General features: G+C 40.3%; 1 protein-coding gene across 1 annotated transcript in view; it reads right to left on the bottom strand.

The window, feature by feature from the left end:
• Positions 1–439: 439 nt before the first annotated feature.
• CNTN6 (contactin 6) overlaps positions 440–22,648 on the bottom strand; it is an 82,515-nt gene continuing 60,306 nt past the window's right edge. The window contains exons 10-21 of the mRNA XM_068408412.1: positions 20,457–20,584; positions 15,742–15,917; positions 15,284–15,401; positions 14,340–14,498; positions 14,097–14,246; positions 10,178–10,248; positions 7,529–7,763; positions 6,866–6,981; positions 6,334–6,520; positions 3,300–3,412; positions 1,228–1,396; positions 440–540 (exon numbers count right to left, since the gene is read on the bottom strand). Coding sequence (XP_068264513.1) covers positions 440–540; positions 1,228–1,396; positions 3,300–3,412; positions 6,334–6,520; positions 6,866–6,981; positions 7,529–7,763; positions 10,178–10,248; positions 14,097–14,246; positions 14,340–14,498; positions 15,284–15,401; positions 15,742–15,917; positions 20,457–20,584 — 1,723 coding nt within the window. The remainder of the gene's footprint in view (positions 541–1,227; positions 1,397–3,299; positions 3,413–6,333; positions 6,521–6,865; positions 6,982–7,528; positions 7,764–10,177; positions 10,249–14,096; positions 14,247–14,339; positions 14,499–15,283; positions 15,402–15,741; positions 15,918–20,456; positions 20,585–22,648) is intronic.

The following is a 22,648-nucleotide window of genomic DNA, read 5'->3' as shown; positions in this document are numbered from 1 at the left end:
ACAAATAGCTTTTATTTAATTGAAAGTGGGGTTTTTACAGGTTACAGTGAAGGACGTGAGATAAATAAAATCCACATCACAAGCAACTGCAAGTCTCTTCTCTCAGCTATAGCAGCTTGGCACAGGTCTTTCATGTTTGACAAACCATTGGACTGGCTTTTCAGTAACAACTACTGCTTGTAAAAAATTTGAGACCACGCTCCTTACAATCTCATGGTTGGCACCACTCCTTTTAATTAATGCATATACATTTACTCATTAATTTCAAAGCTTATTTTTAAAAATTAATGTAATATTTATACTTAATAGACCACTTCTGCCTCCCTCCCCCATCCCCACTGTTTTTCTTTATCAGGAATGTTGGTCATGGTGAAGTATTAAGATAAAATCTACACATGGTTTGTTTTTAAAAGGCCATGGCTGAGCATTGCTGTAATCATCAGGGAAAAGGGTATATAAGAACAGAACTCAACAGCAGGATCCCAGATGTCAATGTGTGGTTTACCCTTTGGGACAATGTTATTGCTTCAGAGCTTAAACCTGTAAAAATAGAAGCAGACAAAATTTTCTGGCAAAAGTAAATTTGTGTAAGAAAAGAAGTTTTTCTATGCATTCTGGCACGACAGTAATCTTTGTTCTATTCTCAAAAGGAAGCATTATCCACAAATGTTATCTCTATTTATTTATTAAGTTGTAGCAGCAATTCCATGGAGTATGGTTGCAAATCAGCTTCCCACCCTCCCTGTGAATACCTGCTTTTAGGAGGGGTTTGGCTAGTTTGTTGCAAAACTATGCCCCACTTTGCATGAATAATAAGGTACTTATGAGAGCAGAGGCTGGACCCTGGGCAACCCCACCCCAGCCGTGGAGCAGGGCTGAGGTTCTCCGTCGCAGCAGCAGCTCCAGAGCAGATTAAGAGCCGCATTATATGTGAGAGCTGCAGGTCTGACTTTAGCAAGAAAGCTTATTCCTCTGCCCTTCCCTGAGCATTACAGGGCAGGGCTGATGGAGGCCTGCTCTAAAAACAAGGTCACATCTGGGTGTTGTGCAAAACACCTCCTCTGCTAATGAGTGTGAGAGTACCAGAGACTGATCTACCTGCAAAGCGATGGCAGGGAGGCCACCTACGGTAGTGGAAACGTCTGTTAATCTGTTGTACCTCTCAGGGGCACACAGATTTCTTATTATGCAATAACATTCACAGAACAAAAAAAAAATCTCACGTACTTGATATTTTTGGAATCCTAATTTCCTCACTGCTGCTGCCATCCCCTCCGTCACTGACTGTTCTTATTTCTATGAGATAATCTTCTTCAAATGGTACCAGAAGTTCAGCTGAAGTGTTGTTTGTCTCCAGTATATGTGTTTTGCTATGTCTGTTTTGTCTATACAAAATCTAAGTAAAAAGGGATTAGAAAACGAGAGTTATTTATTTTTAAGTTTTAATGGACTTTTTTTTTTTTGGCTGAGAATATCTTCTGTCAAGTGCCAAACTTTTCAGCACACTATCAGCATCCTGCAGAGTATTCAACTCAATTCAAAATGCAGAAATACATTCTGCAGAATTTTGTGATGGAGACCACAGCAGACATCTACTCCAACCTTCAGGAGGGCCTTTGTCTGCCAGAACTCAGCCTCACCTTGAAAGCAGGGTTATGAAATCCTTACCCAACACACTTATGCTCTTCAGTAAATATGGAAGTTAGACACACCTTTAAACAAGACTTCAGCCTGTAACACCTTTTACATCCACAACTAATGTGGCACTTCAGGAACTGAAGTTTTAGGGTTTTTTTTTTAATTTCACCTGTTTGTGGTGAGCATTTATAATCAAATAGAAATATTCATGTTGACTTTCATATAAAATTACCACTTGCTAAAGAAAACACGGGACATTGCATAGCAGTATGGTTTTAAAAAGTTCAAGAAATGGCAGAAATTTGGATAGAAGCATCTGGATTTCCACTTAGGAAGCACATTTCTACAACTAAACATGACAGAGCCAGCGCCTGCTCGCACTTAGGTCCTTTTGCTAATGAATCATTGGGCCAAGGTGCACAGCGGCTTGGGGAAGAACATCTCCCTGCTGAGGAGAGGCTGAGGGAGCTGGGTCTCTTTAGCTTGGAGAAGAGGAGACTGAGGGGTGACCTCATTAATGTTTATAAATATGTAAAGGGCAAGTGTCATGAGGATGGAGCCAGGCTCTTCTCAGTGACATCCCTTGACAGGACAAGGGGCAACGGGTGCAAGCTGGAACACAGGAGGTTCCACATAAATATGAGGAAAAACTTCTTTACAGTGAGCGTGACCGAACACTGGCACAGGCTGCCCAGAGAGGGTGTGGAGTCTCCTTCTCTGGAGACATTCAAAACCCGCCTGGACGCGTTCCTGTGTGATGTGATCTAGGGAATCCTGCTCCGGCAGGGGATTGGACTAGATGATCTTTCGAGGTCCCTTCCAATCCCTGACATTCTGTGATTCTGTAAGTCTAGACAAGGATCCTACAAACTATGATCATTTTTTTTCCTCCAAGAAGCCTTTCTTCCTTGCTAGCACATCAATGACAGTGTCTGACTCCTTTCTCTTGACAATCTTTTGACATATTTATGCTAAGAAAAGCAACTGAAGAGCAAAGGAGAAGGAGAACCAGAGATCATACAATAAATACCGCAGCAAGTACTTGAAGTACTCTTTCCACATCAAAATGTAGGAAGCAGGTGTAGCCTAGAAGCAGCTAGGTTAGACACAAAGGAAAAAAGCTTAATAGTCCAGCGTTAACTTTTCCCCCAGTGTGTGGAGCTACTCAAACCCACTCACCAGGGTGGAAAAGAATATGATCTCAAGAGAGATTGCAAGGTGGGGGGGGGTTGTGTCCTCTGCTCCCTAGGCATAAATAACTCTGTGTAGACACTAAAATGCCTAGCAACATGAGGGTCTTGATCCTGGGAACCTTGCCTCATGTAAGCACGCTCCACCTCGATTTTTACAGTCCTTCAGGAGTAAAAAAGTCTTTCCACAAGTCTTTTGGGGCCAGAGCCGCTGCAAACAAACTTTAAATTTTTCTTTCCTTAAAAAACAGATTTATGGGAGTGCTTTTTTGCTCCATTCACATTGATCTTTAAATGAGTTTCTTCCTGTATCTTCTCAAAGGTACATTTATGAATTGCCAGCCAACCGTCCCAACAACTCCAGAAAAGTCACTGTTCTCCAGGTAATGAACAGTTGCCTTTCAACAAGTCACTGTTTGTACCTCTAATATAAACAACATGTCTAATTAACGAGATAAAGAAATTACTTACTTTGTAGCCTAGCACCTCTGATTCATTCTCCATTGTTTTCACGTGTTCCCAGTTCAAGCAGATTTTGGAATTTGTCAGCTTCCAGGCGATGTTTGCTGGGGGTTGACTCGGTGCTTTAAAAAAAACGGGATGATAATCACAAGATACAACAGAATATTAATTTGCACAGTGTAATTGAATGAGCTGCTGACATGGAAGTAGACAGTGCATGGGTGATTCAAATCTAAAAGAGTAAAAAATATTTTCCAGTCCATCATTGCTCTCGTATTAGTCAGAATAAAGATCTATTCATAGCACAAAACCACTTACCGTGAGAGTTCATTTTCAAAATTAGGAAAAGCCTGACAGTGTCTGACTGTTCAAGTGATATTTGATAGATTTTGTTTAAGACCTGTGTTATTCCTATCTGTATTTTAATGTACTAGCGAATGTTTTGCTGTATGGATTTCACAAAAAGCTAAAACAAGATACAAAAGACAAGATTTTCATCAGCCATGAGGACAGGTTACAAAGAGCCACACATTAAAGTCTCCGTGTGATCCATCATGAAGCATTGTAGGATTTTATAAATTCTCAGCACAATAGGCTGAGAGCAGCTTTTCAAAGGCTTTTTCTGCCTAAGTGCCAGGACTTTGAAAATTTGCCTACAAGTGACTGAAATCGAATCCTGTGTGAACATGTGAAGTTGAAACTGCGCCTTTGAACTGTGTCTCAGTTTCAGAACAACACATTATCTCCTTCTCCATGGTGCATCCTCCTGGACCCTGCCTGGGAGGACGGCACTGGGGTGTTAGAGGAAACAAGGGCTTGAACAGAATTAAGGAAAAGAAGGAGAAATTTGGAGAAATACGTCGTGAGTATCCCAGACCTGACTTTAAAATGCTTAACTTCTGGGATCCTTCTTGTCTCCCTGCAGTTCCTAGATATTGATGATTAATGTAACCTGAAAGGTACTGTTGATTTGATAATACTCCACAATTTCTTTGATTTCCCATGGAGACAGAATAAATTGATGCTGCCTGTCATTTCACATCCATCTGCTTCACGAGTGTGGAGAAGTTTAATCCCTCCCACCAGTAGGGAAAGGAGGTGTTAGTGGACCACCCAGGTGAATATAAGCAGATGTCCTTCCATGAGCCGTACTGTCAGTGCTGGAAAAAGACTCATTTTCTCTTTGAAGGCATTTTACACATTCACATACATAAACCTGCAAATTTACTTAAATGTTGTTTGAACCCTTTTGTTGCTTTCAGCAAATATTTTATATAAGGAATTTGGTAACAAAAAACTCATAAGAGGCAAAGGATGTCAAATACTTCATTGAGTGTGTACTCTGAAAATTCTTGGAAGCACTCAAAAGTGGGCGAATACTGCCTTATTCAAAGCTTTTTAACATAGCGCTTAAAACCATCTTAATTCATAGTCTTTGGGCTGAAAAACCACCCCAGGATGATTTTCAAAACAGAATTATCTAGTTTTGTTCTACAGACAGGAACCAGAGGAGGAGGTAACATAGCACTGCCCAAATCCATAGTAATATCTGCAAGCAAAACCACTGCAAACAGTTCTTCAGATCTAAGATTAGCAGATCATTTTCTCAACTAATTTCTTGCAATAATAGAAATCCCAAGTATATGCTTAAGTTTATTAAGTTAATGATGTTTCTCTCCTGTTTTAGGTAACACTTGGCTTTGTTGCTGTACTAAGTTGTTTATCCTTGCAAAGTATTTCTGATATCTGTATCTGTTGGTGTATATGTTTGTAAAGAAAAATAAAAAGCAAAGAAATTTCTGAAATCTGTGACATGTAAGTGAAGAAACAGAAGAGCTGAGCTCCACAACAGCTCCTAATGGAGCAGTATGTCCATGGAAGGAAGACATCATTGCCACTTTCCTAAGTAGTTTAAACTTAAACCAGGATATCAACTTAGACCTTAAATTGATCTTAGATAAGTATGTTTCAATCAGAATTGCACCTATTTGGCAGAAGGATCATTTCAGTTTTGCTCAGTCTCTACAATAATGGCATGCACAGAACATTGTAGGAATCCTGGACGACAAGGAAGAAGACAGAGCTATTACCTTGAAGCTAAAGCTCCTGATGTAGATGCACATTGTTTATATTCTCTTGACATATTATCTCTACTCATATTGAAAGTGCTTGCATCTTTCAGACACTAGAGCTTAAAAATTTAATACATGTTTTTAAATATTAAAAGGGTTATTTTGACTTTAATTTTTAAATGAACCATTAGCACAATCCTGAATTTGACAGAAGATGAAGTCAATATAAAACAAAAGCAAATTTGTTCCTTATAGGTCGTCACTTGTCTGCCACGTCTTTAACTTGTCTTTCATACGTATGCACCTATGAATATAGAGAATCATTTCCAGAGATGAGCCTCTTTTCCATTAAGATTCACAACCTTGGAGGATGGCCCCATAAAGGCATTGGTTTCACGAAGTTGCTTCTCACCAACAGAATAGCACACGTTTTTGCTTCTACAATTGCAGAAAAATTAAAAAATTAATGACTAAATTGTATTTATATGAATGTATCGCATTTGCTACCTTCTGTAGTGCACAGTTTAGAGGTTTCAACAAAGCAAAGCGCTGCGTTTGGAGCAGTCAACAGTTTTCTTTAAAAAAATAAACTAGTATTTCCACACTCAAATCTATTGTTTGACCCGTGGAACACCTTTCCTTTGTTGCATCTCTTTTGAAATCTCCTGAAAACAAGTGGCATGCTGCTGCAATGCAAAAGGAAATCCTTCCTAACAGCTGCTACACCGTAGGAACACCGATGTTACCTCATTTTGTAGGTGTACAGAATTCCTTTAGCATATAAATAAACAGGGTAAATGAAATAACATGATTTCAGTTGATGAGAATTTTGCCTTCAATTTTATGAAGGAATTTGGGATCCGGTTTTCTTTGACATTGCAGCATTTAGCAGAGCTGGGTCACGGTAAGCTGAAATGTCACTATCACACTTGGGAGTTTGCAACATTTGTTGTACAAATTTGAATACTCACGTGATTTTTTAGTGGTGACATTTACCGGGGTGCTAGAAGGCCCCGTCCCTGCAGTGTTGTAAGCTCGAACTGTTGCGAAATACACTGTGTTAGCTCTTAGTCCTGTGATATTTTTGGCTCTTACATTCCCAGTGACTCTGACTTTACCAGCTGTGCTTTCCTTGGGATCATCAGTCCAATATAAAACCTGAAAAGTGAGAACAAAGACCAGGCAATTCAGTGTTTTCCATCAATTACAGCTGTGTAAGAAGAGGGAGGATCAGCTTTGTTTGTGGAATCAAGCATGAGTCCTTTGATAACAGTCATCACAAATGATTAATCGTGAGGTTTTAATTTACATTACAAAAAGTCTGGGACAGAGCTGCAGTCCTGGTCTGTAAATGCTTGTGTTTATCTCAGGTGAAATGTTGCTAATGAGAGTCGGGTGAAGAGCTCCATTGTCTGTTGACTTGGAGGTAAGGGAGGAGGAACCAGAGTAGAAATGTGGCCAGGACAGGGACATCTGTAAGGTGTCAGGCGCCAGCTGCCTCACCTCGTAGCCCAGCACCCTGCCCGTGTGCCTGTTCCATGCGATGGGCTGCCAGGAGACCTCCACCTCCGCCGCCGAAACGCTCAGTGCCGAAGCCCCCGCTGGTGCGATCTGTGGCTCTGGGTGGTGGGAGAAAACACAGCTGGTGGAACACGTGTGTTACCAAGAGTGTTACGTCAGGAACTGAGGGAGATTCAAGAGGAAAAGATTCTGGGGGGAAGCAGCAGGCAGAGGCTCAGGAAACCTGGCATGAATGGCTAGCTTTGCTACCCAATTGTGGAACATCAGCAAAACCATAAGTTTTCAACATTAGTCATTACCCATAAGCTGGGACAGATTTTCAGAGGGGATCAGCTGCACTGAGTGGTCTGAAAAGCCAGACCTTCTGAGAGCTGCACTTTTGAATGTCTCCTGATTTCCCCAGCCCACCCACTCAGTGGGAGCTCCCTGGGGACAAATAAACATGCTGTCTACCTAAAGCAATTCTGAAAAAGCTGCCCCTTGTTTTTTTTACTTCAATTTCCCATCTTCTTTCTCATGTCTCTTGTCAATCTTCGATGAGCAGCTTTGGGGAGTCTCCTTAGTATCCCTGTGGAGATCTGTCTGGTCATAGCTGCGACCTATTGGTGCTACACAACCATTACTAATAAGAGCAAGAGGCGTTACCGTCTTCTCCCGAGTAGACAATGGATATAGAGCTCAGGGTCCCTTCTCCTTCGTTGTTGTAGACACCAACTTTCACTTCAAAAGGAGAGAGAGGTGTAATGCTTTCGTTCCTATAAACATATTTGCTTGCTTCCACTGAAGCCACCACTGCTTTTGTCCAGGTCGTTGAGCCAAGAGGACGGAGCATAACGATGTAGCCAAAACCTTCCCCATTTTGTAGTTCTTCTGGAACGGGCTGTGGTGACAAGGCAGGCAGTCAATAAGCATCTGCAAGTATACACCGTTTTAATTGAATCTTCATTCTCTGAGTATATTTTAGTGCTATTGATTTAGTTGACTGTGCCTTAGAGAAGATAATAATGTTTGCTCCATCAGTCAATGTAATATTGAAATAACAATCAAAATAATAAATCTATTGAGGCAATCAATTTAGAAACAAAAGATCTGATCAGCTCCATTAAAGTTATTCTCTTTCAGGCACGAAGTTTTCAAAATTAAAAGCATTTTATTCAGCACAGGCTGTAGCTGATTTTTTTTTTCCCAAGGGGTATAGGAATGCTAATTTTAAAGAAATGATTTTTAAAAGGGAAAAAAAAGAGTTGGGAAAGGAGCAAACATATACACAAAAGTGTGCATCAGCTGTACAACTGCCTGCTTATGAATACAGGACTTACAAATTTTTTTTTAGCACAAGTGAAAGTCTCAAGTGCATAAACATATTCAGGTTTGTTCAGAACAGAAATGTTCTTGCAAGTCAACATGGCAAAATTAATGTTTCTATTAATAAAACCTCATGTCAAGATATGTATTAATGGCTCGTACTGAACAGGCAATTACATCAACACTGCATCCAGCATGAACCTTCTTGTTTTCTTGGGATAAAAATACTTCTACGTTGGCTTCTCAAAGCAAGAGAGCGTTTATGAAACAAGAAAAGATCAGTAGTACATGGAGGAAGGAAGCCCTTAAGTGTTTTACAAACATTAATTCTCCAGTATGCCCCCTTCTCTCTCCTACCCAGTCCTGAAAGAGTTAAGTGTGAGGGATGATAGTGCACTGAGGATTTATAAGAGTTCAAGCTACTTTCTAGAGCATTTAATTTGTTTTTGAGGCTTCTGTGACCTCAGATTTAATCAAGATGTTTAGTGAGTTCATCACAGATAGCTGGAGAGCTGTGTTCAGGGTTGTTAGCTTGGCATAATTAGTATGTCTTCTGACTATTTTTCAGGACACACTATGGAGTCCAAGGGATAATTTGATTGAGATCTCTCAGGTTGTTTTCAATTTTCATGTTCTTCTGCTCCCAACGAGTAGATCAGTAGAGAAGATGAAACAAAACAGTGAAAGATGCGTGTGGAGGAAAAGGTAGTTCAGTAAAAGTGAAGTTTCACTCTATTTAGAGCACGGAGAGGGGAAGGTATGGGCAGTATTATTTACCTAGTGAGGATTTTTTTCTTTGACCTCATTTTTTTTTCCTATCACTTCCCTTCCTCCCCCAAAAGGCTGGTGAAATGGCAGAGTTTTTAGCATACAGGAGAACACAGGTAACTCATTCAGCTGATAAATAACATCACTTTTAGTTTAATTTATTCCTTTTCCTTCCTTCAAACTGTATACATCAGCTTGGCTATTTCTTTGGAAGAAGAATGAAGCCAATGGAGAGAGCAGACTGCTTTCCTTGCTTAAGCTGAACTACAAGTCTTTTTTTTTTTTTTCCCCATAAAGAAATGTTTTCCATGACTTACAAAGGGAGCACCAAGTTTTTGGAGGTCCCGTCCCAAATTAGGAACTAACCAGAGGTCATCTTGTCCAGCCTCTGAGCCAGTCACACCTGACAGTAAGATACATGGCAAGGCTGCCTGATGGCATGGGGTAGCTCCTACTTCAGTCAGATGTCCTCAAAGCCAGAGGAAAGATTTTATTAGGCGAGTCACATTAACTTCATAAGTGTTTTTCAGCAGAATGAAAACCCCAGAGGGTGGGAGCTGTGTTTTGGGGAGTTTTTCCACAGGGACTTGAGCCCCAACCAAGCACCTGCCCCATCATCACACGGGCTTTGCAAGATGCTGCCTGCCCTCATCGGGGTGTCCATGGGGAGGCTGCTGGGTGCCGGGAGAAGGACGGCTCCTTCAACCAGCACTTACTTTCTACTCTCTGAAATGACCTGTGCTCACCCGTTGCAACTTGCACTGTGGTATTAACTGTTCTGAAAATGTGTATTCTCTTTTCTCGCTGGAGTGCTGGAGAATTAAAGGGCTCATCTCCTTTAACGCATAATAGGATATGTCTTGTCAGCACAGTGTTCCAGAATGAAAAACATGTAAACAAAAGTATGAAAAATGTTAATGCAGAAAATGGCCAAGCAGATTAGTGTGTTAAGCGCCTCCTGTACAATGCAGATAAGAGGGTTATACAGACTTCCAAACATCTTTATAACATGCCTCTTAAACTGTTTATTTTTATAAATTGTTCGCTATAACACAGAAAACTTGCTGTATATCTTACAGGCTGTTTTCTCTGCAGAGGCAGGATGAAATCCAGGCTCAGCCAAAGCCAATGACCAAAAGCCTTTGGATTTCAGTAGGGCTGTGATTTCACGCGTGGACTCTTCCCCATTAGGCAGCTTAGGTTAATTGAGCTAACAATTACCTCCCATGTGATGACCAGCTCGGAACGGCTCCCTCCTCCTCCGCTGACGTTTGTTGGTGCCACCACAGGAACTGGAGAAGAAAAGATGTTGGTGCTTGCAACTACCCACTGCAACTGCTGGGGGTCTTGTCAACTGGATGATGGAGCTTCTCCGAGCTCACATGCAGCTATTCTGCCTCTCAACACTAGAATAGGGACTATAGTAACAGTACATTTTAAACAAACTGAAATTATGTTTACACATTTTCAAGTTTATAAGGCTGAAGCCACAGATGTATTTGATACACGAGTACCCTGGTTCAAAAAATTAATTAAAGAAGCTGGTAGCATCAAGTATCTGACATTATTATGCCTCATCAACTAATTGGCAAAATGATGTTCCATTCAGACTGTAGCTGCAACACTACTGATTTACTAATTATGCATTTGTTCAGTAAACATGTTGTTGGAGCAATATATTAATTTTTTTAATTGGCTCTATGCTTTTCTTAGGAAATTCAAAACTCTTAATTTGCTTTTCTCCTTCTCCCAACACTGTAAGTGTTCAAAAGTTCTTTGATTAGAGCTTGATGTCCCCAGCGTTGCTCCAGGTGTATGGCACCATAGGTACAGGGTCAAGGCTTTGCAATGTGCTGGTGTTCCAGGCTTAAGGGTCTTCTCATCATTCGAATGGATCTTGGTGGAGAGGCAAGGAAAAGATCAGCATTTCTTGCCTCTTGCTCTGTATTTCCATAAACATGCCCACCCCATTAACCTATGAATATTGACAGTTTTGGGGAACTGGTTTGTGATGCAATGGATGGAATTTAGACAGACCAGCCTTGTTCTTATTGTACAGATCACTATAGATCTACTTGCAAGGATGTCATCATGTTCCTTTTCAGCTGCTGGAGAAGTATCAAAAAGAGGACACTGTGGAACTGACTGAGACAGAAACCCCTATAAAAGGGCATTTGTACTGTTTACCATCTCCAAACCCTTGCTCCTATTTTTAGAAATTTCAAGACTGTTCTGTCCTTCCCTTCATTCAGCTCTCCCTGTCTGATAATTGGATGTCTTCAGACAGGGCTGAGGACAGGGTCAGAAATAGGTGGGACAGATAGATCTCAAGAGCTTTTTCAGAGATTTTGGCAAGTTTTGCTACGTCTGCCTGCCCTTCCCCATGTCTTCTACCCAGCATTAGCCCAGCTCTAGTAAAGGCAATAAAGGCAATAGCCCCTTTAGTTCACAGAAATTTGTGTGAACCCACTATCCCTTCTAGATTCAAGTCCACACATAAATCTCTCTAGAAATGTACAAGTTTCACAGTAATTTTGTTGTGCAGTCATAAAAGTGAGTGCAAGAGCAAACGGACAGGCTCATTTGGAGTTTAGCATAGGTATTCAATTTTGTCACTCACAATCAATGTCTTTGTGCACATCAGAGGCAAATAATTTAAGACTGAAAAGAACTGCATTAAAGGAAAAAAATGACAAAACAGACTCTGAAGCCCAGTGCTTCACTGTTTCATGAACCAGTTGATGCTCAATTAGTTAATGTGTTAAATGTGTTCAGTACTTACTACATTTGCATGGGGAAAAAATTTGTACTACTGCTCAGCAGAGCCTCAACTGGGTCATAGTTGAGAAACAGATGAAAATTTACAGCTGAGTGCACCAACCGAGGCTCAATTAATTCTCAGCTCCATTTTAATGAAATGAACAGTGGCTCATTTGCATCCACAAATCTACTAATGCTCAGATTTCAGCTGGCAAAATAGCTGTTATAACAGCAAAGTCCAAACTCACCCTTTCACGGCCAGCCCTTTGCTGTCCACGCTGTCACACTGTTTTCAGTTTCCTATTCTGATTTAAAAAATAAAGACAAGCTGCTGCTTCTCCCACTGCCCAGCAATGTTTTGAGATAGAATGGTTTACAGCCATGAAAGGGTTAAGCAACTAAAACCTGAAGTGAGTCTTTCTATTCCTTTTGTTAAGCTTCAGACAGTGCTACACTGTGAGGAAATAATGTTCCTTGTTGCCATGATAAATAATATTAATTTGATTGTTTCTTCCTAGCCCTAGCCTTGTGAATCCCTCTAATAAAAACGCTTTAAAAGATGAAAGCTTTCACTGACTGTATAGGTGGTTTTGAATATCACACTTTACAAAGTCCCATGGTGGCAACAGCAAGAAAGACCTCAAGACTAATTTTGACTTCATGATCAATCATGTAATGGAGAACATATATCTGTGATACTCTGCTGGGAGATCTAGAACATCTGGCCTCTTCCTGTCTCCAGCTTTTCTCTAGCCTTCCCTTTTCACATTGCCCCTTACTCCTTGCATGTGAAAGCCTCCTGTGGTTCTTCTGGAGGAAGGGCCACGGACCACTCGGGCATGCATCCCCCAGACAGAATCACAGAATCAACCAGGTTGGAAGAGCCCTCTGGGATCATCGAGTCCAACCATTGCCCTGACACCACCATGTCAACTAGACCAGGGCACTAAGTGCCATGTCCAGGCTTTTCTTAAACCCCTCCAGAGATGGTGACTCCACCACCTCCCTGGGCAGCCCCTTCCAATGGCTAATGACCCTTGCTGAGAAGAAATTCTTCCTAATGTCCAACCTGAACCTCCCCTGAACCTAAGTCCAGGCAGGATCGGTGCATCTTTCCCAGCTGAGGCTCTCGGGCTCTTCCCTTTGCCTGGGAGCAGCCTGCAATCTGCTTTACTCCCACACTGGGCAGGCAGTCCTGACTGCTGCAAAGATTAATTTGATGTCTCTCTGCACCTGGAAAGCTGACAAAATCTATCAAAATTGGTGTTCTAATCATCAAATAGGTTTTTTTTCCTGGCATCAGTACTCAGTATAAACTTTTGCTTCAACAATAGGAAAAAGAACATATTAAACTTAAATCAACTGATTTAATATATTTTAAAGTAATTCTGCCTTGGGACAAATAGTGTAGGTATTCTGATAAACAAAGGGATCCCCTTTCTAAGGATATATGTATTTTCTGCTGTATAATGTTGAATTTTGTCTTGAAATGCAGCTTGCCAAAGTTCAGAGCTTGGCAAATGAGATAAACAGAGAAGAGAAAGTGGACTGTAAAAGCTGCTTCCATTTTCCTGCTTTCTGTCCTATAAATACTGATTTTAGAGGTGGGAGAGAGTTGGTAAGCGGGGGGCTGGGAGAAACATAAAACAAACCAAAGGCTTGGGCTTCAAATAAATTGTACCAAACTGAGTAGGTCAAAGGACTGACGGTGTCAGTTGTCCAAGAATGAGTCTTCTTCCTATGAGGTTCCAAGTCCCAGAAGATAAATGTGTAAAGGTTAGACAGGCAGATAGTAAGGATCCTGTCCTGGAGTCAGTGGAAGCTATTAGTTTCACTGGGCTTTGGATGCTGTAATTTATTTCCTCCAGTTAAAGCCAATATCCTGTCCCCACTGATGCTCAGATATCAAACCTGCTCTGCAGCAAAGGCAGTACACACTTGTGCTAGGATGTGCCAGACAGCTGCTTTATCATTTTCTATGCAAGTCCCTGAGAGGGGTATAAACGCCGTTATAACTGGAAGAAAACAAATGTTGCTCTCCAATTGCTTGAACAAAAGCGTGTGTTCAGGCATGGGGATTAGACATATTTTGGGACATATCAAGGGGAGGAAGCGTGGGCCAGCTCCAGCCTTTATTGCTGGCCCAAGTCATCCCCAAACCAGAGAGCGAAGTGTGTGGTACCTCAACCACGTCCAAGCATCTCTTGTCGGCAGTGCAGGTCTGCTGCCATGAAGCCACAGCAGCCACAGACTGAAGTGCTGGACAGATTTGTAAGTAACTCTGCAGGAGTGAGTGGCTCTGCTGCAGTGAAATTCTCACACTTGGGAGCTGGCAACGTGTCTGTGTGGAAAAAAAAATTGACAGAAACGAGGGACTTACCTGCTGCTTTAGTTTTCAGTAGAGCTGATGGCCTGCTTGGCTCCCCAATTCCGACACTATTGCTGGCGACCACACGAAACTCATACTCAACCCAAGGGCTTAAGTCAATCACTGTTGCCTTGTGAGTCCTACCGTTAACAACTTCAGGAACTAAAGGCAAAATAAACATCTCAATGACAACGTATTTTTGGATTAATTAATGTTATATGCAAAAAACCACAAGGCAACTCTCAAATTGCTCACCTGTTGCAACCGCCTGCCATCCCACTGAGAAAGGAGTTCTCATCTGAATGCTGTAGATCTGGACTGGGCTATTATTATCTGTTCCAGACTTCCAGGATAACACAGCAGTAGTGCTAGAAATATGTTCAACTTTAACATCTTCTGGTGGACCTGGGGGGCCTAATACAATTAGCATTTTCAGATGAAGGTATTAGGAAGAGAATATTCATTGCTGGGTTGGGTTGGGCAGCTCTTACTTTCTCAAGTCAGTGGAATTATTCATGAAGCTGCAGTTTCATAAAAGCAGCACAATCTCTAAATGATGCCTTCATGCCTGTATTACATTTTTCTAATTAATGAGGGGTTTTGAGTCAGGAAAATGAATGTCGTTATGTTACTAATGTGAAAACTACAAACAAGGGAATGATTTTTTTTTTGTCTGACAAAGAAAGTTACCCAATGTGTCATTTATTGAACTATCCAACATTTTCCGAATTCCTGTTGAATTTAATCAAAACTGAGGTTTAGAAACAATGCAAGAAGGTGCATTACACAGATTTCTGATTTCTGCTAGAGTTTAGAGGGTCTGCTCCCACCACAGCATTCCTCTTGCTGCTGGCAGCAAAAAGATTAGTTAGTTGATCATAGAAAATAATTTTTCATATTATCCCCAAATAGTGGAAAGGAACCAGGTCTCTTGGGTTTTTTTCCAGCCTGCAGAGTGACCCAGAGACGCCCAGCAAGGAGCAGGTGACAGCATTCTGCTGAAAGCAGAGGACGTCCCTCTGCCCTGCCATATTGACCTGTGTGGCCAGAAAAGTTTACCTGCCAAAGAGGTACAAGATATATAGCATTTCACTATTGAAATGCTGACTTGATATCCTAGAAATCATTTAAACAACAGCTGATGTTAAGAATTTCTAATTCCTCTAGAAGATATATGTGTCTAGATTCAACAGACATACCTTTCACAATTATATCTACTGTTGCAGACTGACTGTCTAAAGTTGTTTGTACCGTGCACACGTATTTCCCAGAATGATGTAGCTGAATGTTTCTTATCATCAAATCCCCAACAGATTCCTGGAGATACAAAGAAAGTAAACTAATCACTCACAACATGCTTTCCATACTGGACATTTTTATAAATTGCTCAATATTAATAAAAAATTCAGCTTTTAAATTAAAATATTCATAGCTATCATCAGTTTCTTTCATGTGGACATTTTTATTATGGCTTTGAAAATAACTCAAGCGCTTTTATGAAATTTAAGAAAGAAAAACAAATGGCTGCAGCCCTTGTAAAGAAACAGTGATTTGCCATGCATATAAATAGCGATGGAAGAATTATGATAAATATTTGTGTCATCTAAAGACTGTGGCAAATAGTTTCATTAAGCACTAAGGAGTTTAAGAAACTCACTCTCCCAATTCTTTCAAAATTATGTACTCCTCTATTGAAATCAATTCTGCTGCCATTGAATGACCATGTGAACATCACATCAACGGAGGGGTCATGAGACACCTGGCATGGAAGGACTATGCTTTCTCCAACTGTTACATCCATATTAGATGGGGGAATAGTAATTACAGTCCTTTCTGTGGAGACAGGAAAAAAAATCCTTTTTATTCAAATGCTTATAAAAATAGTGGAACTTGAATGAGTTTTGTACCATTTGTGAAATGATTTAAAATGGACCCATATGTTCCATAATAAAGAAAATTATCTCTAATACGGTGATGATTTCAGAACACTCTTACTCTTGTGTAGCCTATTACTTTTGCAGGATCAACGCAACGAGCACGCTGTGTGCTCTGAGAGCGAGCACGTCAGAGGCAACACGCTAAATTACTCATACGTTACTTTGCAAAGCCCATAGTCAACAGAGATGATTTCAGCTCCAAAAGTGCAGACTTCATTATTAAGACTGTTAAAAATAAGCCCACAGTTCTTCAAACATGAATCTCTCTCCTTACAGGAAACTGCAGCACAAGCAGAACTGCTGTTCATCTCCTCTTACTTCATACATTGAGATCCTTAATCTATATTAATGTTAGTGGTGGTTTACTGCACGGTGTTGCTTATGTTACAGCTTCAAAGATACCTTCACAGACAGAGAAACTATTTATGTAATCTTCTTTAACCCCTTACATTGAGAAACAAACTTGCAGCTCTTATTAAGGACATAGCAGCTCGCTGAAGGGGAAAGAAATAGGTTTATATGGCTTCGCTTTTGTTGGTATGACTGGCAGATAGATTAGAGGTAACAACCACTTTGCTGTAAGCAATTCCCTTGAATAAAGCCTTTGTGCACGGAAGTGTTATAAAATGGTGAGAATTTAGAGGCACGTGAATAAAATGAGAGCAGAATCTATTCAACAATATTAATACGTTCTGAAAATAAAGTGAGAGGAGGAGAAGACAATTTGCATGAGCTGTATGAATTCAGGTTCATTCTGGCTTAACCCTACGCGTTAGAAATGTACTTGAAAATTCAGGATTTTGGTTTTACCAAGGCCTTGGTTCCAAAGGGTTGATGCTTGGTAGGGCATCCAGCCCCTCACCTTCAAAAACATTTTCATTCAGGCTGTCGCCATCATTGCAGTAACTGATTAATAGGTAGGTACAGACAGGCAATATGGGCTGGAACTTGAGGGGCTCCTTCCCAGCATCTGAGCCGCACTGGTTGAGGGACTGTTACAGCAGTGGTCAAGCAGAAACAAGGTAGAATGTTGCATTTTTCTGCTAACCTTTTAAAATAAAACTGGATCTCACTAGTTTCAGTGATACACCTGCTGCAGGCATCACGTAACGTTTGCCAAGAGAAAGAACTTGTCTGATTTTTATTGTTATAGACAAATCAGGTGGTTTTTCTTGTATCATTAAGAGCGTCAGAGGTTCTCATCGCGAGTTAGAGCTCAGACTGGGAACACGCTTTCTCAGACTTCTTTGCGTACTCTGATTGCTCTTCACAGCCACGTAAAACTATCACTGTGGCAGCTCCATCAGCTTGGCTGAAGTCAAGGACTGCAAAAATGCGAAGGCCTCAGACGACTGTCTTAGAGATACTCGATCATTAGGTTAGAGAAATCTCTTCCTCTCCCTGGAAGCAGTGTGTCAGATGCAATAAATTCCAGATGATTCAAGGGCCGTATTCTTTGCTGGCACAACTCCACTGATTTCAGCACATGCTGGCAAAGAACTTGGCTCCATAAATCTCAAATGAAGTAATTCCATTGTGAAGTACAGGTAACTTTTATAGAATAACGTTGAAAAGTATCTGGGAACTACAGAGAACCTCCACAAAGTTTTCTTTTCTTGCTTTTCCTCCTGTACTTCTTATTCTCACAGCTGAAATAGAACTGCATGAATAACACTTTGAGGAGAGAAATTTTATTACTTGCAATAATGCTGTATATGTTAAAAGAAGAAAAAAGAAATAATACCCTGGTATACATTAAAAATTGGAAAGTTGCTTTCGTGATAGCTGGAACTTCTCTTTGCCACAGCCACGATCGATCTCAAAGTGGAAATTCTACATTGGTCTGAATTTATGACACACTTTCTCCCTGTTTTTTGTGAAATCTTTAGGCCTCCATCAAAACCAGCTGCTTGTTGGACCGAAAGGGGCCATTAGCTCCAGCTGGTTGTAATGAAACTGGCCAGGAATTTTTTGAAACTTTTCTTTATCAGAAGGTTCCAATAATATTATGGTTGCCTCGTTAGGTCTGTCATGTGATTTTTTGTGTCATTATTTGATCACACTTTCAAAAAGATCAGAAATAAGATGTGCAATTCTGTTACAGAATGTTATTGGAAGGAATAAAAATTCCAGAGATTATTTATCTGTTGAAACATATGGAATGTCTCCTTAGGGAAAAGATAAATATTTGGAAAAAGCAGTATTCCATGGAACCCTCTAGTGAACTGGTGTTTTGGAATATGAGAACATAAAGGTTTCTTCCTGTAACACAACAAATCCCAACAGCTATATGCTGTTAGTATTATAATTAGCCTACTTTCTTGTTGGCATGAACCTATTTGCCTCCACCAAATAAATACTGAAAACTGTCCTTTTGTGGATTATACTGGGTTTGTGTGTGAGGTGTGGTTTTTTAGTACTGTTAGCAAAACACCTCATTTTGTTCTGGTATCACCATCCTCCTGTATCTCTTGTCCTAGTCTGCTCATATCCAGCGACACCACTGAAGTGGTTCACCTGTGTGATATTTTCTGCTTCTTTTATGGGGTTGTCTTTCAGAGTTCCACCTCAAATACTTTTAAAAGCTTCTTAAAAGCTCTTGGTTCTACAGTATCTATCTATCTTGCTTAGCAACTGCAGACATGCATTACATGGCAAATCCCATTCCAGAGGAGAAAACAGATAAGATGTTGTGAATGCTGGAGGTATAATAAAGACTTCTCACACAAAGAATAAACAAGTCAATGAGCAGCAATAAACTTAATTTGCACATTAGATATGCTTTTCCAAGTTCTGACATTTCAGTTGAAAATAATGCTGAAGCAATGAGGCCTATAATTGAACAGCCAAAACTTCTCCAGAGGGGAAACAAAAACAAATGTTCCCTGCAAACAAGATCATTTTTATACCACGTTGTTACTCAGTGTTTTAATAAACTTCATAAATGCCAACAAAATATTTTTTTTCATGTTTTAATGTGATTTTCCCATATTGCTCCATTAGGATATATGTATGCGATGTGTGCAATGGTATATAACCTTAACGAAGTCAGAGCTGCCTGAACCCTCCCATTCTTGGGTTATTCATTGCTAGCTGTGCTGTAACTTCATCTCAGATCACATGTTGCGCTGCATCAATACTAATTGCTCTTTCATAATATGAGGATGAAAAAGATTTTTCCCAGATGCAGTAGGTTAGGGAGGAGGTCATGCCTGCAGGCTACAGTAACTATTCTGAAGTCATTGCAGAAAAAAAGAGAGAGTTACAAATTACATTTAATAATGTGCTCTTCTTGCAACTACAGGCGTTATTACTGTTGGCTGTTTTGCAAAACTGATTAATATACTTACTATAATATCAGAAGTCCCACTTTTTAACTTGTTCTCATTTAAAATCAACAAATACGAATACTTTTATGAGAAAATGTCTGTATTGAAAAGATCGTGGGGGAGTAAAGAGAAAACAACACACTAAGTTTGCCTCAGTTTTCCTTTTTTTTTCTGCCAGTGATCAAAGACCAGAGGATACAGAGCACAGCCATTTCATATGTTGCTCATATGCAATATAGTCTATGCAAAATACCTCTTTTCATCATGCTTAACTAGGTAGTTGCACGATGGCACATCTCATCAGAGCCCATCAGTCATTTTGCCTTAGAGGATGTACGATTTGGCTTCTTACAATGATCCTGATGGGACAAGTTCGTAGTGCCTCTCAAAGAGGCAAGTCACTTTCTTTTTAAGGAGAGAATTAAAATTTTATCTCATATACATAATGGAGAATAAAATAATGGTAATGTGAGAGGAGGATGTTCCTCATTCTCCCTTCAGAAAAAGATCTGTTTAGTTACAGTAACCCGTAGTTAATGGTTGAAATGGTTTAATTAAACCAAAATCTAAGGTAAGAAAAGGTAAGCAAAAAAATCAAATGCTTTCAGACAAAGGTGTGTCCTCTGAAATGAAGTGTCTTAGTATTAATATCCAGGGAAACAAAATAGTCTGAAAGTGTAGAAGATATCCTAACAGATCCCTTGTTTTATTATTAATGCAGCAATTAGACTGGGGGAGGGCTGTGGAGCATGGCCTCTTTAATATTCAGAATCAAAAGGCATGTGAAGGGCCAAAGGAGAGTTTTTACTTGGCTCTGGTTTGTTTTGGCATCTAAATGGCACTGCAGTGCAAATATCAGTATTAATGTTACTACCTGTTTCTGTGGTTATCTTGGGAGGCCTCCCTGACAAACAAATTGATCATCGGAGTGGTGTGGTGATGAGGTTTTCTCTGCTGCAGGCAGTGGAGAGCTCAGTTTCAGCTTTAAACAGCAAGTAGAAACCTGTCAATACCAGCACTAATTGGCACAGACTTGGGCATCCCAATCAAAAAAAAAGCACATACTTCCTAATATTCACAAAGCACAAAAGCAAATACTAAATTACCTTTCACAATCAGGTTCCCTGAATTCCTGGCAACTCCGAACTGATTTGTTGCTATACAAGTGTACACCCCGGCGTCTGATTTGGTGATGTTATAGAGTCTGAGACTGCCATCCTCCAGTAAGATGACCCTGGGGAAAAAATAAACAAATAAAGAAGAAGAAAAAAAGACTGCTGTCACAGGAACTGTAATAGAAATGCAATGTAAAAGAAATTCTAATATTTAAATGCTTCCATTATACTTTTTCTCTTTTACAGCAAGCTGAATATGTATCAACCAATGTTCACCTCTGCTTATTATTGATTTCTCTATTAGGAATGTTATATTGACACACTGGAGCTGACCATTAACTTACCTCGCTTTCTGGCAGCAAAATTTGAAGTCTCAAGAGAAAGAAGGAAGATCCAACTTGTTACCTAATTGTGCTATATTTTACCATGGGGAGCTTTATTTTTCAGATCCCAATGCTCCTATGCCATCCTAATGTTGTGCTTGAGCCCAGCTGCCTGTGCAATTTTGTCAGGATTATTAAAAGATATTAGCAGAGTAGCTGAGATGCTGAAATGCCATCTCACAAGCCAAGGAGCCAAATCAAATACATCGCTGTCTCATAGGGCCCTCAAATCACCTTATTAGTCGCTATGTTGTTTACAACAGTTTGCAGAGTATTGGGTAAATTGCATTTAATAATAATTTCAGGACCGCTCCTGGGTTTTATGGACAAAATTAATTTCTAAGCTTGTTCATATGCTTCTTCGTGTCAATGAGATACTTTAGGATGTAAGTCAGTACAGAGTTTGGCATATGTTCTCCTTAGGTAAGCTGTCACCACATGCCTGGCACCTTTTTGCTGTTACATACAAGGACCGTACTTCAGGGGGTTGGGATTTTCTGCACAAATATACAGAACACATATCTACCAAAGGCAGAGAATTTCAAAATGAAAACTGAGTTAGGTAAGTGGTGGAGGTTTGGACAGAAAATAATATTATCCTCTAACGGTTTGTTAATTTTATGTCAGTTCTTCCATCCGTCTGTTGCACCTGGTAGATGTTGAAGTTCTCAACCAATTTTTTCTGAGTTTAGAAGGACACTGGGCTGAAAGACATGAAGTTCCTGGAAGTTTTATGAAAATGGGGTCAGGGTCTCTATGTGCAGCCCCTCTTGCCAGTAAGGCCACTGCATGAACATGCTCCTTAGTAGGCATCAGAGAATCTGCACCCAACCTGGGAAGAGCTGCACTCAAATGCCACACTTCCTCACCTCTGACAAAACCCACAGGAAACCAGGCTTCATTCATTCCAGCGCTCACAGAAGTACTGTATTATTTTTTTATATTCCTCTTTTAATTGACATTTAAATCTAATACAAAAATCCTTTCATAAAAAGAAAAGATGTAATTCATGCATCACAGCTTGGGTATTTAATATTTATTACTAACAACATAAGATTGGGTGATGTAATGAATTATTAAAGGAAACGAACAATATCAAGAGCCGAAGTTGAAGCTGGCAGTAGTATCATAGCCATTAAACACACAAAAACCATCACAGTGTCTTGCTGCGTTCCGCTCTGGCATTTAGACACTTGTAGCTATATGTGTAACACACATTAGTCCTTGTTCTGCTTCCCCGTACACGCTTCCAGCCTCTCAGTTGATGAAGGCAAGCACTAGACTTGTGTTTCTGGTGGTCTTCTCACTTACATCCCCCCAGTTTCACATCTCCCACTCTTGTCTGACCTTACCCTGCTGAAAGATCTGCCCCCGAGCAGGGCAGGGGGGGATTTAGGAATGAGAAAAGCTGAGATGTCCCTGTGGTGCTGGGCACTCTGTCACTGGGCTGTGGAGCTGAGAGGGGAAGGGATTCAGGCTTGAATGAAAAATCTTTGTTTCCTTGGCAATAATCACCAGGTACTGCAGCAGCTGTTTGCGTGCAATTTGTAGTACGATGAGAAAATAAGTTTGGGTTTAATAATCCATCATGTATCCATATTAAACTGGAGGGAAGCAAAATATGAAGCGACAAAGTACGCTCTTCAATGTAATGATGTATCAACTAAATGGCATTTTTCGGATAAGGAAGGATGAATAAGCGTGAAAGAGCTGAGCCTTTGTGCTGGCTTCAAAATGAGAGGCTACGGGTGCCTCTCCCTCTCAGTATGGGGACACACCTGACAACGGTATTTCAAAGGC

The sequence above is a fragment of the Nyctibius grandis genome, chromosome 10 (assembly GCF_013368605.1).
Source record: "Nyctibius grandis isolate bNycGra1 chromosome 10, bNycGra1.pri, whole genome shotgun sequence".
NCBI classification, from domain to species: Eukaryota; Metazoa; Chordata; class Aves; order Nyctibiiformes; family Nyctibiidae; genus Nyctibius; species Nyctibius grandis.
Note: the sequence above shows the minus strand (reverse complement) of the source record. Positions and strands in the feature narration are given on the sequence as shown.